The sequence below is a fragment of the Macaca nemestrina genome, chromosome 3 (genome assembly GCF_043159975.1).
Source record: "Macaca nemestrina isolate mMacNem1 chromosome 3, mMacNem.hap1, whole genome shotgun sequence".
NCBI lineage: Eukaryota > Metazoa > Chordata > Mammalia > Primates > Cercopithecidae > Macaca > Macaca nemestrina.
Genome location: NC_092127.1, coordinates 30,955,991 through 30,971,436, shown reverse-complemented (window position 1 = coordinate 30,971,436; position 15,446 = coordinate 30,955,991). Strand labels below are relative to the sequence as shown.

General features: G+C 39.1%; 1 protein-coding gene and 1 long non-coding RNA gene across 11 annotated transcripts in view; one reads left to right on the top strand and one right to left on the bottom strand.

The window, feature by feature from the left end:
• Nucleotides 1–15,446, bottom strand: part of LOC105488640 (peptidylprolyl isomerase D) — a 55,336-nt gene that overhangs the window by 11,202 nt on the left and 28,688 nt on the right. For 4 of the 10 annotated variants that reach the window (XM_071092893.1, XM_071092890.1, XM_071092888.1 and 1 more), the window contains 4 exons: nt 9,843–9,902; nt 6,950–7,464; nt 2,628–3,116; nt 761–901 (listed from right to left, as the gene is read on the bottom strand). In XM_071092893.1, coding sequence (XP_070948994.1) covers nt 761–901; nt 2,628–2,712 — 226 coding nt within the window. In that variant the 5' untranslated portion in view covers nt 2,713–3,116; nt 6,950–7,464; nt 9,843–9,902. The other 6 variants (XM_071092897.1, XM_071092891.1, XM_071092896.1 and 3 more) reach the window with 3 other exon arrangements.
• Nucleotides 3,113–11,894, top strand: LOC139362296 (uncharacterized). Its single transcript, XR_011620866.1, has 2 exons — nt 3,113–3,268; nt 5,163–11,894. It is a non-coding gene; the product is annotated as an uncharacterized lncRNA (long non-coding RNA).

Here is a 15,446-nt window from a genome sequence, read left to right as displayed (position 1 = left end):
TAGCAGTCTCACACTTGCTATGTTAAATATTTTCTGCATGTAGTTTATTAGCATATTTTGAGTTTTTATTAAACATGAAAGTAAATAGTTTAAATACTTTTTAAAAAGTTAATTTTTCCTTAATAAATCGTTTAAAAAAACATTGCTCATGTGATTATTGCTTATTTGCCTATTTATTAAACAAATATTTACTGAGTTCCTACTCAATAACTATACTAGACACTGAAAACAAAATGGTGAAAACATACAGTTCTTGAACCCATAGAGCCTGCAGTCTATTAGGAGAGCCATTATCACTAAACAAAAGTATGATTCATTACCAAGTGTGATAAGCAGTAGAAAAGGGCATATTTTGACCACATTATCACCCATGTGCCCAAAACACTGAATCTTCAAATCTGCTGCCTTCCCAAGCACTCATGTCCCAAAATTACACATAACTTTTTTGTTACCAGGCAATGAAGCTACCTAAGCTCGGCTGACTATGGCCTTCCTTTCTCCATCAAATCATCTTAGAGTGAAGAAGAATGAGAAGATGGGTAAAGCCAGGGAAGTCCATTTCTCTACAGATAAACCTTAGTACCATGAGTAATTCCACCTCGCACAGCCTAACCTTTAAGAAACTGAGTTACTGCCTCAAATGGGGAAGCTAATAGTACTTTTTGAGCTTCACTTCCTACTTAGCGTTTTCTTCCCTAACTCCTAAAGAACAGGACTTGTCTATGTGAAGAATAACAAGATTCAGAAAATTTACACATACTTCGATGAAAAGGGCATCCTTTGAAATGGAGAGGTTTCCCAGTCGTGGGTCCAATGCCTTTTTCTCCTGTACACAGTGCACGAAAATTTTCCGCAGTTTTGGGTACAATATCTGCAAACAATTCTAAGACAATTCGACCAACTAAAAGAAAAGAAAATCTTGTCAGTATGCAAAACAACCAAATAGGCAAATGATAAAAAGGTTGGTATAATTATGGTAGCAGATCAATCATGAATTACCAAGTTCCCTTTTATTGTAATTTTTCTTCTTTGCAAATTCAAGAACACAACACATTGTTACTAATTATAGTCATTATGTTATACAGTAGATCTCTTGAATTTATTCCCCCTTTCTAACTGAAATTAGGTCTCTTGTGATCACCATCTACCCAACCCCTGAAATCCATCATTCCATTCTCTACTTCAAGGTCAGCTTTTTAGAAACCACATGTAAGTGAGATCATGCAGTTACTTGTCTTCCTGTGCTCAGCTTATTTCATGTAACATAATGTCCTCCATATTAATTCACATTGTCAAAAGTGACAAGATTTCATTATTTTTTATGGGTGACTAGTACTCCATTATGCACATATACCACATTAAAAAAAAATCCATCTGTAGATGGAAACCTAGTTTGATTCCATTATCTTGGCTATCATGAATAATGTTATAATAGTGCAGATACCTCTTTGACATACAAACTTCATTTCCTTTGAATATACTTACTAGTAGAATTAGTGAATCTTATTGTCATTTTTCTAATATTCAAATTTAGTCTACCTACTGTCATATAGGTATATAAACAGATTTGAAACATCATACCAAGGATCATAACCAATTATAGTAGCCAAAAGATTAGCACCATGTAAGAGATATCATTCAATACAAATAGTTTTAAATCCTGAATAATTTCTTCAAGAGGTACTGAGAATCTCCAATCACCAAGCAACCAACAGGAGAAAATTAAACAGTCTTTGGATGGGTGAACTGGCCACGTGTTATGTATACCTGCAGCCTTTGTGCTCTGAGCAAACTGCCTCGTGCAACCTCTGAAGCAAAAGCTGTAAAAGTTCCTCCTCTAGACAGCACGTAAGACAGGTGAGAATAAACCTAGCCCTAGCTAGTTGCAACAAACTGAATGTACGTGTAAACGTGTGTGTGTCCTGTACACGCATTCAAATACACTGCCTGGCCAGCAATTCTAACATGTTCCAGAACAAGGCCAATCCAGTTACAAAGCAACACGCTCCCTAATTCACCAGGCCTTAGGAACTTCTGAGCGGCTGTGTAACCTAGGCAACACCATCACTACGTTGAGCGCATTTTCCCAATGGCAAATTAAGAGAAAATGCTGGCCCATCTGAATGGACCTCTAAGTTAAGAATCAGTAATAAAGCAAAGGCAATAAGCAAACAAGTCCCTTTAACGTATAAATAATACAGCACGTGCTGATATATTATCTCATGTGGCAAATATAGTTCCTGGGACCCCGCAGACGCATATCCCAGGATATGCTTTCTGAACTGTCCCACTGCAAACATAAAATAATCTTATTTCATGCTAACTTGGTAGTGCAGAGGTGGCATGGAAGTGTAACCAAATCAGGAGAGGCAAACCTAAAGGACGCCACAATTCCCGAATTAGAAATTTCCAGAAACTTCCGCACGACCGATGGCATTGATACAAAGGCGCTGGATCGATCTAGCCCTAGATGCCCGGGCTTGCTCCGGTGGACCAGTCTAGGCAGCCATCCCCTCCGCGACACTGAGCAGCCACCGGCCGGAGCCGCCTTCCACCCTTGGAATCTCCCAAATCCAGGGAACCCCCGCCTTCTCGGGGCTTTTCCGCCAGTGTCAGACTCCGCTCACCTCGCTCCCCTCCTATGTCCACGTCAAAGAAGACTCGAGGGTTACTGGGGTTGGAGGGCTTGACTTGGGGGGACGGATGCGACATCTCGACTTGCAGACGCGTTTGGACGCAGGATCCCCGCACCTCGTGGCCGCCCGGCACCTCAAACTCCAGAGCGCTAGTCTCCGCCGGAGACTAGCAGCGACGCTGACCGGCCACTTCCGGCGCGAGACCGGAAGCCATGGTCTGACTTCCGACACCGCCCCGCTCCCCCGCGCGGTGTTTCAAAGCGCGTGAGCGACTTCGTAGCGAGAACCGCGTACCCTCCGCCACCTCTTCCTGGCTTCTCACTTCATGGAAGTTACGGTCCCATTTCTCATTATTCTTCTCGCTTGTGTTTCGTTGTCTTTCCTACCATCGTGGCGTGGAGAGCTTTGGAGTCAGCCCCATGCTAGCGTCAGCTCTGCCACCGACTTGGGTGTGATTTCTCAGAAACTCAGTTTGCTCGTCTGGAAAAAGTGAATAAAAACGCTGACCTCGGAAGGTCGTTTTGAGGATTAAAGACGTGAATCAGTGCAATGCCTGGCACAAACTGGTGGTACCCAACCAATAGGAGCCTTATTATTGCCATGTCGTTGCAATTTGATGTTCACATTACAATGTAAGTGATAAGGATTAGACTAAACGCTCCAAACAGCTAAAGCCGAGAGGCCAGAAGAGAGCACAGTTTTGATTCCTGATAAAACTGTATCTGGCCGGGCGAGGTGGCTCACGCCTGTAATCCCAGCACTTTGGGAGGCCGAGGCGGGCGGATCATTTGAGGTCAGGAGTTCGAGACCAGTCTGACCAACATGATGAAACCCCGTCTCTACTAAAAATACAAAAAAAAATCAGCCGGGCCTGGTGGTGCATGCCTGTAATCCCAGCTACTCGGGAGACTGAGGCAGGGGAATCGCTTGAACCCGGGAGGAGGAGGTTGTAGTGAACCGAGATCGTGCCACTGTACTCCACACTGGGTGACAGAGCGACACTGTCCCCCGCAAAAAAAAAAAAAAAAAAAATACTGTATTACTATAGCCCACTTTTCCTTTATGGGGAATCTGTGTAAAATATTTACTTTCTACATATATATGTGTGTGTATGTGTATATATATATGAGGAGAACATAGTCTTGCCTCTTAATAAAGCCTGATTTTGGAGAAGAGTGGCAATTCCCTGTGTAGATGCTTTGCCTTGTAGGTCTGTTGGAGCTCAGCAATTTGGATTCAGCCTGAGACTGACTTTATCAATAAAGCATGAGATATCCTTAGATGCTTAACATTTTTTTTTTCTTATGAGGAAGTAAAAAGTATTGGAATCCAGCACTCAAATTATGTCTCAAAAGCCAGGAGCCTTGTGTCAACAGCAGCAGCCAGAGTGGCTTTTTGGAAGGAAAGGCTAATGCTGATTTTCCCCTATCAGAACTGCCACCATCCCTCCAGATGAAGGCTCCTGCCCTATTTGCTACCTGGTCTTAGGATATGTAAAAGTTAGAAGGGTTATGGTTAAAGAATAACTGGTTCCTATTCTCAATTTGAATTTGCCTATGATGTTATACACTGGACAAAGCACGAAAGTTGATGTTAAAAAAGGAAAAAAAAAGCAAAAGCTTGAAGTTCTGACTACAGCATATACTAGGAATGTTACCAAAGAAAAGTCACATAATTTCTCTGAACCCTTCTCATTTCCTTTTCAGTAAAATGCCAAAGAACAGGGTATGAGAATGGAAAAAGATAATGTGTAAGCATTTGCCTTGTAATATCTAAAGCATTCTTATACACTCTATTTTAAATCACTGAAAATTAGACACTATGGTGCCCGAAGTTGTTTTAAAATAACCTGGAGTCAGGTAAGCGGGTGGGGTTGTGGATGAAACATAATTGGCCAGGCAGATGATTGGTGCCTGGGAGTTTATTATACTCCTCTTCTTTATTTTGCACATTTACATTTTTTCACAATAAATATTTTAAAAAGTAAAAGAGAAATTACATGTAGTACTAGGTACTCATAATAAAACCAATTTGTTGGCCGAGTGTGGTGGCTCATGCCTGTAATCCCAGCACTTTAGGAGGCCAAGGTGGGTGGAAGGCTTGAACCCAGGAGTTCAAGACCAGCCCAGACAGTGTGGTGAAACCTCATCTCTACAAAAAAAACTTGTTCTAAACAATAAATAAATAAATAATAAAATAAAACCAATTTATGAAGTCATTTTTAATTAAAATACCAACATACCTTTTGTGAAAAAATAAACAATAGGTGTTGGTGAAATTTTAGGACAAATCAGTAAGGATGTTATATTGATTGAATTTTTCTTCATAATCACAAATTTGCCTCATTAACAAAATGCATACCTACATAGGCATGCCCACATAGGTAACTCGGCAAAAGTTGATTGAATTATATGACAAAGATTTAGCTCTTACTGTTACTATATGCCAGCCTCCATTCTGAGTGCTAATGATACAATGATGAAAAAACATAATCCTTATCTTTTTTTTTTTTTTTTCTTGAGACAGGATCTCATGCTATCACCCAGGCTGGAGTGCAGTGGTGCAATCACAGCTCACTGTAGCCTCAACCTCCTGGACCCAAGTGATCCTCCCACCTAGCCTCCTGAGTAGCTGGGACTACAGGCACATGCCACCATGCCCGGGTAATTTTTTTTTTTAATTCTTAAGTGTAATTCAAAATGATTCCCTATCAGATTTCCTTACTGATCCTTTCAAATTCCAGCACATTAAAATTAATATAAAATGTTAATTTCTTATGTTCTCCAATTCCTGGTGTTTATTCATGGTATTTATTCATGGTGGTCCCCTGAAGACCCAGGATGACTCAGAACAAAACTTCCATGTCCCTTGATAAACAAGAGCATCAAAATCATTCATTAATCCAGTCTCATATCTGGGCTGCAAACTGATAACTTATACTTTGTCTCATATATATCACAATAAGTTCACATTAACACTTTTTTTCTGATCTACTAGCTTAAATTTAACATTTTAGTAGAGATGAGGTTTCGCCTTATTGCCCAGGCTGGTCTTGAATTCCTGGGCTCAAGCATTTTACCCACGTTGGCCTCCAAGAGTGTTGCAAGCGCGAGCCACCACGCCTGGCCCCTTATCCTTAACTACACAAATTATACAGTCTTTTGGGAGAGAAAGACTATTGAATAAACCTCTACAATGCAATATAATTAGTGTTTTAATAGGAAAAAGACAGTCACATTCAGCACACAGCAGGGGGCACTGAACACAGTAGCCTTTTCTAAGGTCAGAAATATGAGTAAGATCAGTCACAGCAGCATATGTGGCAAGTAAGACAGGTAAGGAGGGAACAGGTAAAAAGCACCTTCAAAGCGGGGGGGAACTACATATACTTATAAAGTGAAATTGGGCAACAAGAATGTTATTTCTCCATGAGAAGCCAGTTTTTCAGATAGTACTGCTACTTCAGGTGGGTCTGGACCACTTGTGTATTAGTCCATTTTCACACTACTATAAAGGAATACCTGAGACTGGGTAATTTGTAAAGGAAAGAGGTTTAATTGACTCACAGTTCCACATGGCGCAGGAGGCCTCAGGAAACTTACAATCATGGCGGAAGGTGAGGGGGAAGCATGCTTGGACCTTCTTACGTGGCAGCATGAGATAGAAGAGTGAGGAGTGGAGCGGGAACAGCCCCTTATAAAACCATCAGATCTCATGAGAACTCACTCTCACAAGAACAGCATGGAGAAACCACTTCCATGATCCAGTCTCCCTAGACACATGGGGATTGTGGGGATTACAATTCAGGATGAGATTTGGGTTGTGTCACAAAGCCTAGCCATATCAACTGTCTTCAACGTTGAAATCAGAAATCATACTTTGGTTTATATATTTGTCCAACTCCTTCAGATTGAGTTTTCAGAATGACTAACAGTTTTATAACCTAGCCCATTTTATCACTGAAATAGAAAGGAAAAGGAACACTAAGAGGAACAAACCCAAAGGTACCCCTAATTTATTTTTCCATAGCACTTATAGCTTTGTAATATACTGTTTACTTATTTATTTCACCTACTCATTAAAAATCAGCTCCTTGGGAATGATAAATAGTAAGAGGAGTTTAAAAAAACAAAATTTAGCTCCACAAGGACAAGAACCTTTTTTTTTTTCATTACTCTATCCCCAGCACTTCTAACAGTGCCTGACACATAGTAGGTGCTCAGTAAATATTTTTGAATGAATGAGTTATACAAAATACTAATGGCTTTGAGAATTTTATAAAATAATGTTAACAAGAGATTTTATTTCCATACCTTCAAGTGTAATTCAAAATGATTCTCTGTATCAGATTTCCATGCTGATCCTTTCAAATTCCAGCACATTAAAATTAATATCAAATGTTAATTTCTTATGTTCTCCAATTCCTGGTGTTTATTCATGGTATTTATTCATGGTGGTTCTCTGAAGACCCAGGACGACTCAGAACAAAACTTCTGTGTCCCTTGATAAACTAGAGTGTCAAAATCATTCACTAATCCAGTTTCATGTCTTGGTTGCAAACTGTTAACTTATTCTTGGTCTCACATGTATCACAATAAGTTCCCATTAACATTTTTATTCTGATGTACTAGCTTCAATTTAACATTTTATTACAAGAATTGTCACACATATGCCATAGCCTCTCAACCATTATTATCATGATGAATATACTTAGGTAAGCGTATCTTCTCTGCCATCAGAATTCTGGAGTTCACATTCAGTCTCTAACAGATCATAGTTTGTGCCTTTGGACGAGTTACTTAGCCTCTTTGTGCCTCACTTTCCTAATCTGTAAATTAGAATAATAATATGTATCTCCTAAGGTTATTATGAAGATGAAATGAAGAAGATTAAGTTAAAGTGTTTCAGTATCTGACACATAGTAAGTACTCAATAAGTGTAAGCAATTATTAACCATAAGTAGCTAATACTTCATTATAGTAGTTACTAACATCAACATATTTCAAAATGAATGTTAAAACTGCAAAGAGGTTTTGAGGATTTCTTTGCATTCTTACAAGGAAAAAAAGTGAGTCTTCCTGCTCTGCAGGTTTCTGGGTGTAAAAGATTAATTCAGATTCTCACTATGTCTAGGTTTTTCACAGCAAAGCAACAGCTTTATATAAACTGTCATATTCCTAGAACCAAACCAAATAAAAGAATTGTCCCTTTCAAACCACTCAGAACTGGATCTCTAGTGAAAAGATAAACCTTTTCCTAGAAAACACTTGTCCTACTGTCAGTCTGCTTACCTGGAATAGGACGTCTGAGTGCTGACATCTTGTCTGTGCTTAGCAAGGAAAAGAGCAGGAGAGAGACAATCATGCCCCGTTTCTTAGGGCTGAGGACACAGTTTCATCTGGATGGAGTGGGGAGTTTTCCTGATAACCTTGTTATAATTTCTGTCTGTTGCTCATAAATGTGGTAGAATAATATTAATAGATTGCCTTCCTCCCCAATATTCTCTTCTCTCGATCTCAGTGCCCATCACCCTAAACAAGCAGCTAGGTATTCTGTGTTCTTTGCTTTTAAAGAAAGAAGTGACAGCAAAGAAAGCAGAGGTAACAAAGGGAGTCTTTTCCTGGCTTTGGTGTTGCAAAAGGCTTGGCTTTACAGAAACAGATAAAACTCTTGGCATAGCAAAAGATTTGGACAAAACATCTTTTGTAAGATCATGGCTTTCCATTCTCAGGAAAAAAAAAAAAAAATCAAACAGAAAGAACCCACTTTCTGTGTTGGGAGATGACAAGATTGTGGATGGTGTACAGGGGAAAGTAAGAGAGGAGGCAATGGCAAGGCAGATTTCCACAGTCCCAGAAACAGGAAGTCTTACGATGGTCCCCGTCACACACCTGGGAAGCCACCAAACCTCCATAGATGGGTTTGTGAAATCCAGGAGCAGAGGGATGTGTTCCCTGATTCCTGAACTGTCCCAGGAAGGCAACAGGCCCCAGAAAGTGAACAAGATTCACGGTATGAGTAGGTAGATAGGAACTAGACAGGGTCCCAGAGATTTTGTATGCCCTAACTTGAAGTGGAAACAAAATATCCCTGTACACCCATGTTTGACATGGAAAAGAAAGGCAGCCTCCACATTTAAAGGGAGCTTACAGAAGAGAACTCTGGACTCATTAGAGGTTTGTAGAACTGATAACTGAGTTAGGATCATGAATTTCTCACTGGATGCCTGTGTAGACAGATCACATTGAGAACCAGAGGCTCCCAACCCCTAAATTTGCTGTTATCTTAGGCCTTTTTGAATTTAGATCCAACCCCAAGGGAGAAAAAGGAGGAATACCAGAAATAGACACGGATTATGATATTACCAGCCCTTTGAAACAGGCAATTCAAAATTGAATTTCAGAGGAGTTATAGAAAAATAAAGTTGTATTTCATTCAGATCTAACTGTATTCCTTTACATGGGCATAGGTTGTAGATCACTGAGGTCCTTACTAGGATCCTGGACAAATTTGAAGTAACATCCAACCTCTTTGTCAAAGGTAAGAAATTAGGAAGGACAGTAGAGTTAGAAGAGGAAATTTCAGGATCCTGTCTGTAGAATCAGACTCTGAAACCAAAGATAGAACTCCAAAGAACAGTTTAGCATGTGGCTCCTTAAAGAGGAGATGAAATGAGTCTGCTCCTTCCTAAAGGAAGCACTGGTGTTGATGAGACAGTAACATATGGGAGAGTTTCCTAACCAAGAACCCCTGCTCTGAACCATGTAGAGAAAATGATGCTTCCACTACAAGAGTCATAATTACAGATCAGAATGAGAGAGCAATTCTCAGGTTTTGCCTGCTAAATTTATGAGTATCTAAGCATAACTAGGTCTTCTGAGCCAGAACATTGAATACATGAAAGACAGCAAATGCCACCAGGGGACAGTAGAGTCTCCACTGGCAGAAATCATTGCACAGACAGAAGTGGTGCAGTGGACTTTGTGCCTGAGGACTCCCAACAGGACAAGCTTCTTCATCTAGGAGCTGGAAGTGACATGGCAAAAAAGGATATTGATTATCAGTTCACAACAGCACCAGGTAGACAGGGCTTATGTGCAATAAGGAGTAATAGTAAAATCTTTCTGAAGAGCAGTAAGATTATTTTCTTCTCTGCAGAGTAGTAGGATTAATGTTTACTGTTTTCAGTTGAAAAAGTGTATTTACCCATATTTGATAGAACAAAACCAATGATAGACTTGTTCAAATCCTCAGTATTTCTTTTCTCTGAAAAAAAAAAAATTACATGGACCCAAAAGAACTTTTAAAACAATGACTTTGTGACTATCATAAACAAAAATAGTAATAATTAGCACCTATTGATCATTACTATGTGCCACACTTATGCTAGGTACTTTACATACTTGATCTTAGTTAGTCCTCAGAATAATTTGGGATGTAGGTAACTTTATTATCCCATTTTACTTACAAGGCAAATAAGGGTTAGAGAGGTAAAAAATGTTGCCCAATATGATTCTAAAACCACTTCTACTGTACACTAGAAAAATATAATCTAACAATCTTGATAGGTTTAAATACTTGTTTTAAAATTACATGATATATAAAGGGCCCCTGAGCTCCTTCTGACATTAATGCTGGAGTTGCTTTATCCCCATAAAATTTGGTTTTCAGATATCATCATAAAATGGTTTAAGTTTTTATACCTTTTGTAAGATATTCTATATTTATAGGTTGTGAATAGAGGCAAATAAAACTTTTTTCCACAGGAAATAAAAACAATAATAAAATTTCCACCGAATCACTTTGCATGGAGTGAGAAAGGTTAGAGAACTAGTGCCAATCTTTTGGCATCTCCATGAACTTCCCTAATTCTGGGCAGAGATAGCAGCCAAAAGAAATAAATAGATGTGCAACTAACAGACACTGGTGTCTCTGAAAAAGGTTATGCTAAGTAGAAGAGTTTATATAGAGAGGATCTGTTAGAGCTTATTGATTGACATGACTTTTGTGACCTGTTGAGGATTTAAGATATTTTCCCAACAGCAACAGCAAACCAATGAAAATGATTTTCAGCAGGGTTGACATGAAAAGATTTGCATGTTTAAAAGACTATTCTGGACCAAGAGCCATGGCTCACGCCTGTAATTCCAGCACTTTGGGAGGCCGAGGCAGGGGATCACCTCACCCGAAGTCAGGAGTTCAAGACCCAACTGGCCAATATGGCAAAAACCCATCTCTACAACAAATAGAAAAATTAGCTGGGTGTGGTGGCAGGCACCTGTAATCTCAGCTACTTGGGAGGCTGAGACAGGAGAATCACTTGAACCCGGGAGGCAGAGGCTGCAGTGAGCTGAGATCATACCACTGCACTCCAGCCTGGGTGACAGAACAAGACTCCGTCTTAAAGAAAAAAAAAAAAAAAAAAAAAGACTCTTCTGGTTCTAGCATAGAGAACAAAATGGAGGGGAGCCATAATGGATTGAAAAAGAACACCAAGCAGGTTACTATTGGTGAGCAATGACTCCACCTGTACTAAAGTTGTGATAGTAAAGATGGATAAAAATGAATGGATGAGAAAAGTACAGGGGTGATCAACAGTAACAAGCGTTGGACTGGATGTGGGATATGACTGTGCAGCATGGAAAAAGGATGACACCTGGCTTCCTGAGCTACACAATTGCATGGATGGTGAGGCTGTTTACTGAGATGAGGAACACTGGAAGAAAAAGATAGCATTTGAGTGGAATGTCATCACCTTGGTCTCAGACATGTTGAATTTGAGGTACCTTCGAGACATCCAAATAGAAATACTGAGTAGTTAGTTGGACATATAAAGGGAAATGTCTAAGATTGAGACATAAATTTAGGTATCATGGTATACAGATGATAATTTAGTGGGGAAAGGTATGATAGTTGGGCAAGGAGAATAGAGGGTGAATAGAGAAAAGATCCTAGGACAGAGCCCTGAGAAACTGCACTTTTTAAAGGCCAAGAGGAGAGAAGAATGAGTCTGCAATGGAGGCAGAGAAGAAGAGTAGAAAGACAAGCCAGGAGGAAACTGTGGTATTATGAAATTGAAGGGAAAAAGTGTTTCAAGGAGAGAGTGATGAACAAGTTGACTAGGAAATTAAGCAAAAAGAAGACTGATAGATATCCATTGAATATAGTGACATGGAGGCAATTAATGAGCTTGCTGAGATGTTAAAAATGAATGGTATATCTCAAATAAAATAACCTATGATTTTTCATTTTTTTACATTCCTTGCATTAACATTTATTCCTAGTAATCTTACTATTGTAATACCCTTAAAATTTATTGAAAATGATGCATACAGTTTAAAAATCCTATAAACATAAAAATCTCTTCTTAATAATAGAGAGTTTTGCTCCTTGAGATTCTGTTTCTTTGGCAGAATGATTTCTGGGAATTAAAGATACAAAAGCAAACATTACTCCATACCTACTGTGTGTCAGGTGCTTTCACATATAGGTACCTTCTGTATCCTAATGCCAATATTAACCATCCTAGATAAATATTGATTACTAGCAGTTTGAATTTGTTAGCAGTTTGATTACTAACAGTTTGAATTTGATTGGTTTGAATTTCAAAGAAGATGAATTGGCATATGGGAATTTTTGAGTCCCCTTTCCAATATCACATCCCACCAAAGTTGATATATCCCAAAGTGAACTCTCGTCTATACTTTACACTCAAATTACCTTCTCCTGTTACCCTCTCTATTTGAGGCTACCTTGGGCTAGAAACCCTTAAGATCTCACTCTACTTCTGCACACAGTAGATCTCAGGAACGTTTACTGTCACAATCTGTCAATTCTTCTTGTATAACGTCTCTCCAATTTATCTCCCTTCTGTTCAGGAAATTTTATATGTAAACAATCTATTAATGGTTTTCCATCTCTATGGTTTCTCTACATTATAAGAGAAACATTAAATAATATAATGGGTACCATTCTTGATAATACCAAAACAGAGAATTCCTCCTCCCCAAGGCATTTTCTTGTATTAACCATCAAAAACAAACAAATGAATACATACTATTTTTGCAAGTGGCCAAATAATACTGTCTAATTGTATAGATTTCTAGAATTCAAATTTGAAGGATGAATAAGTTTAGTGAAGCCACAAGCCTTAATGGCTATCAGATTCCTTATGCAATTCTTCCTGACTTTTACCTGTATCAGCTGAACTTTTTTTTTTTTTTTTGAGATGGAGTCTTGCTCGGTTGCCCAGCCTGGAGTGCAATGGCATGATCTCGGCTCACTGCAACCTCCACCTCCTGGATCCAAGCGATTCTCCCACCTCAACCTCCTGAGTAGCTGGGATTACAGGTGCGTGCCACCACATCTGGCTAATTTTTGTATTTTTAGTAGAAACAGGGTTTCACTATGTTGGCAAGGCTGGTCTCAAACTCCTGATCTCAAGTGATCCACCTGCCTCAGCCTCCCAACGTGCTGGGATTATGTCATAACTGAGATCACTAACGACAGTAAGAAATTCAGGATTTCTATGCTGTTGACTAAAGAGTAACGTATGTGCCCTGGATACTAGTGAAGAGCAAAAAAAAAAACGGGTTTCTATTGTTGCCAACTGAAAGGAGTATCTCACTTCACTAAGAAGGAGGGTTTCAGTGAGGGTTATGACACTTCTCAAATTGCAGCAATGGATCTGTTTAAATTGTGGAACTCTGTTGGAGTTCCAGAAATCTGTGCAAAGCATCATAAAAAAAAAGTTAGCCATCATTCCACAATGTATACGTATATCAAAACACCATATTTTACACAATAAATATATATAATTTTTATTTGTCAATTTAAAAAAGTAGACCTTGGCTACTAAACCTGTGAGGTGGGAAAAAAACAGGATACATGCTCAAGTGACTCTACCAAAGAGGTATGGAGAGAAAGTTATTCCTCCATTCCTTTTAAGCATAAACAAAATGCTATATAAACAGAAATTGTGGCTTTTTAAATATAAAAGTGCAATTATTTACCCTGTGATATGTTTTTCTCACTTACTATACGATGGACATATATTCAGTTCAACTGACATAGATATGATCATTTGTTTTTAATAGATGTATAGTTCCATTGCAGGAATGTACCAGTTTTATTCAACTATTTCTTTTCAGACTGACCTCAGTGTGGTGTAAGTTTCTGACAGTACAAGTAAAGCTAAAATAAACATTTAATATATGTAAAACATAAAAACATACCTGTGAGGCTGGTATTATGCTCCTATTTCACAAAGAAGGAAAGAAGTTACCCCATAGCCAAACTGTCACAGCTAATCTTGTTTCTACAGCAGACTGTAAAACATGCCATCCTAAGTTGCTAAAAGCATTAATCTAACAGTCTGTCTAGATGTTTGGGGACAACTGTCAAAAAATGACCATTTTGTTTTGATCGTTAGTGATATGAGTGTTGCTCCTGAGAAAAATTAGCCAACAGGGTCAATTACTTCTTGAATATTTTCTTAAAAGTGATCATGGAACCATGTTGTCAGAAGGAGGCTACATGTTCAGCTCATACACACACACACACACACACACACACACACACAACCAACCACACATATCAATCATTTAAGCTTAACATGGGCAATTTAGATCACAATTATTTATTATGAAATTAATTTGAAATTTGATCTTGGAAAACAGAATTCCTCTGTAGTCTAATTTTGAGATATGCCAGATAAAGACTCTGTGCACTCTTCATTTGATTTACTTTTATATTAAATTAAAATACCCCAATATTACAATATGGTGATAATATTTGCTGAAGTAATTCCATTAAGATGTAACATATCTACTGGGAAAAATTAGTCTTTATTCTGCAGATACTATTGAGTACCTAATACATGTTGGGCTGTGCAGGTAGTTATAATAGTGAAAAATAGTGCTGTTGCTTTTGAGGAGTTCACTGTTTACTGAAAGAGACAGAGCATTATAAAATGTGTTGTAAAATGGAGGTTGCATTAACAATAATGGGAGAAAAATTGGGCTATCCAACTTTGCAGGTTTCTAACAATTTCATAGGAGATGTGCTATTTGATCTAAGTGTTCTTAAATGTTGGAAAATACTAGGCTACAAGATTAGAGTCTAGAGGGACATATGCTAACATATATGTAACAAGGCCTAAAAACTTTATATTAGTCCATTCTCACGGTGCTAATAAAGACATCCCTGAGACGGGTAACTTTTTTTTTTTTGGAGACGAGGTGTCTCTCTGTCACCAGGCTGGAGTGCAGTGGTGCCATCTTGGCTCACTGCAACTTCCGCCCTCCAGGTTCAAGCGATTCTCCTGCCTCAGCCTCCCAAGTAGCTGAAATCACAGGTGCACACCACCACATCCAGCTAATTTTTGTATTTTTAGTAGAGATGGAGTTTCACCATGTTGGCCAGGCTGGTCTTGAACTCCTGACCTCAGGTGATCCACCTGCCTTGGCCTCCCAAAGTGCTGAGATTACAGGCATGAGCCAGTGTGCCTGGCAAGACTGGGTAAGTTATAAAGGAAAGAGGTTTGGCCAGGCATGGTAGCTCACGCCTGTAATCTCAGCACTTTGCGGGGCCGAGGTGGGTGGGTCAGTTGAGACCAGGAGTTCAAGACCAGCCTGACCAACATGGTAAAACCCCATCTCTACTAAAAATACAAAAGTTAGCCAGGTGTGGTGGTGGATGCTTGTAGTCCCAGCTACATGGGAGGTTGAGGTGGGAGAATTGCTTGAGCCCAACAGCTGAAGGCTATAGTGACCTATGACTGTGACACTGAACCCAGCCTGGGCAACAGAG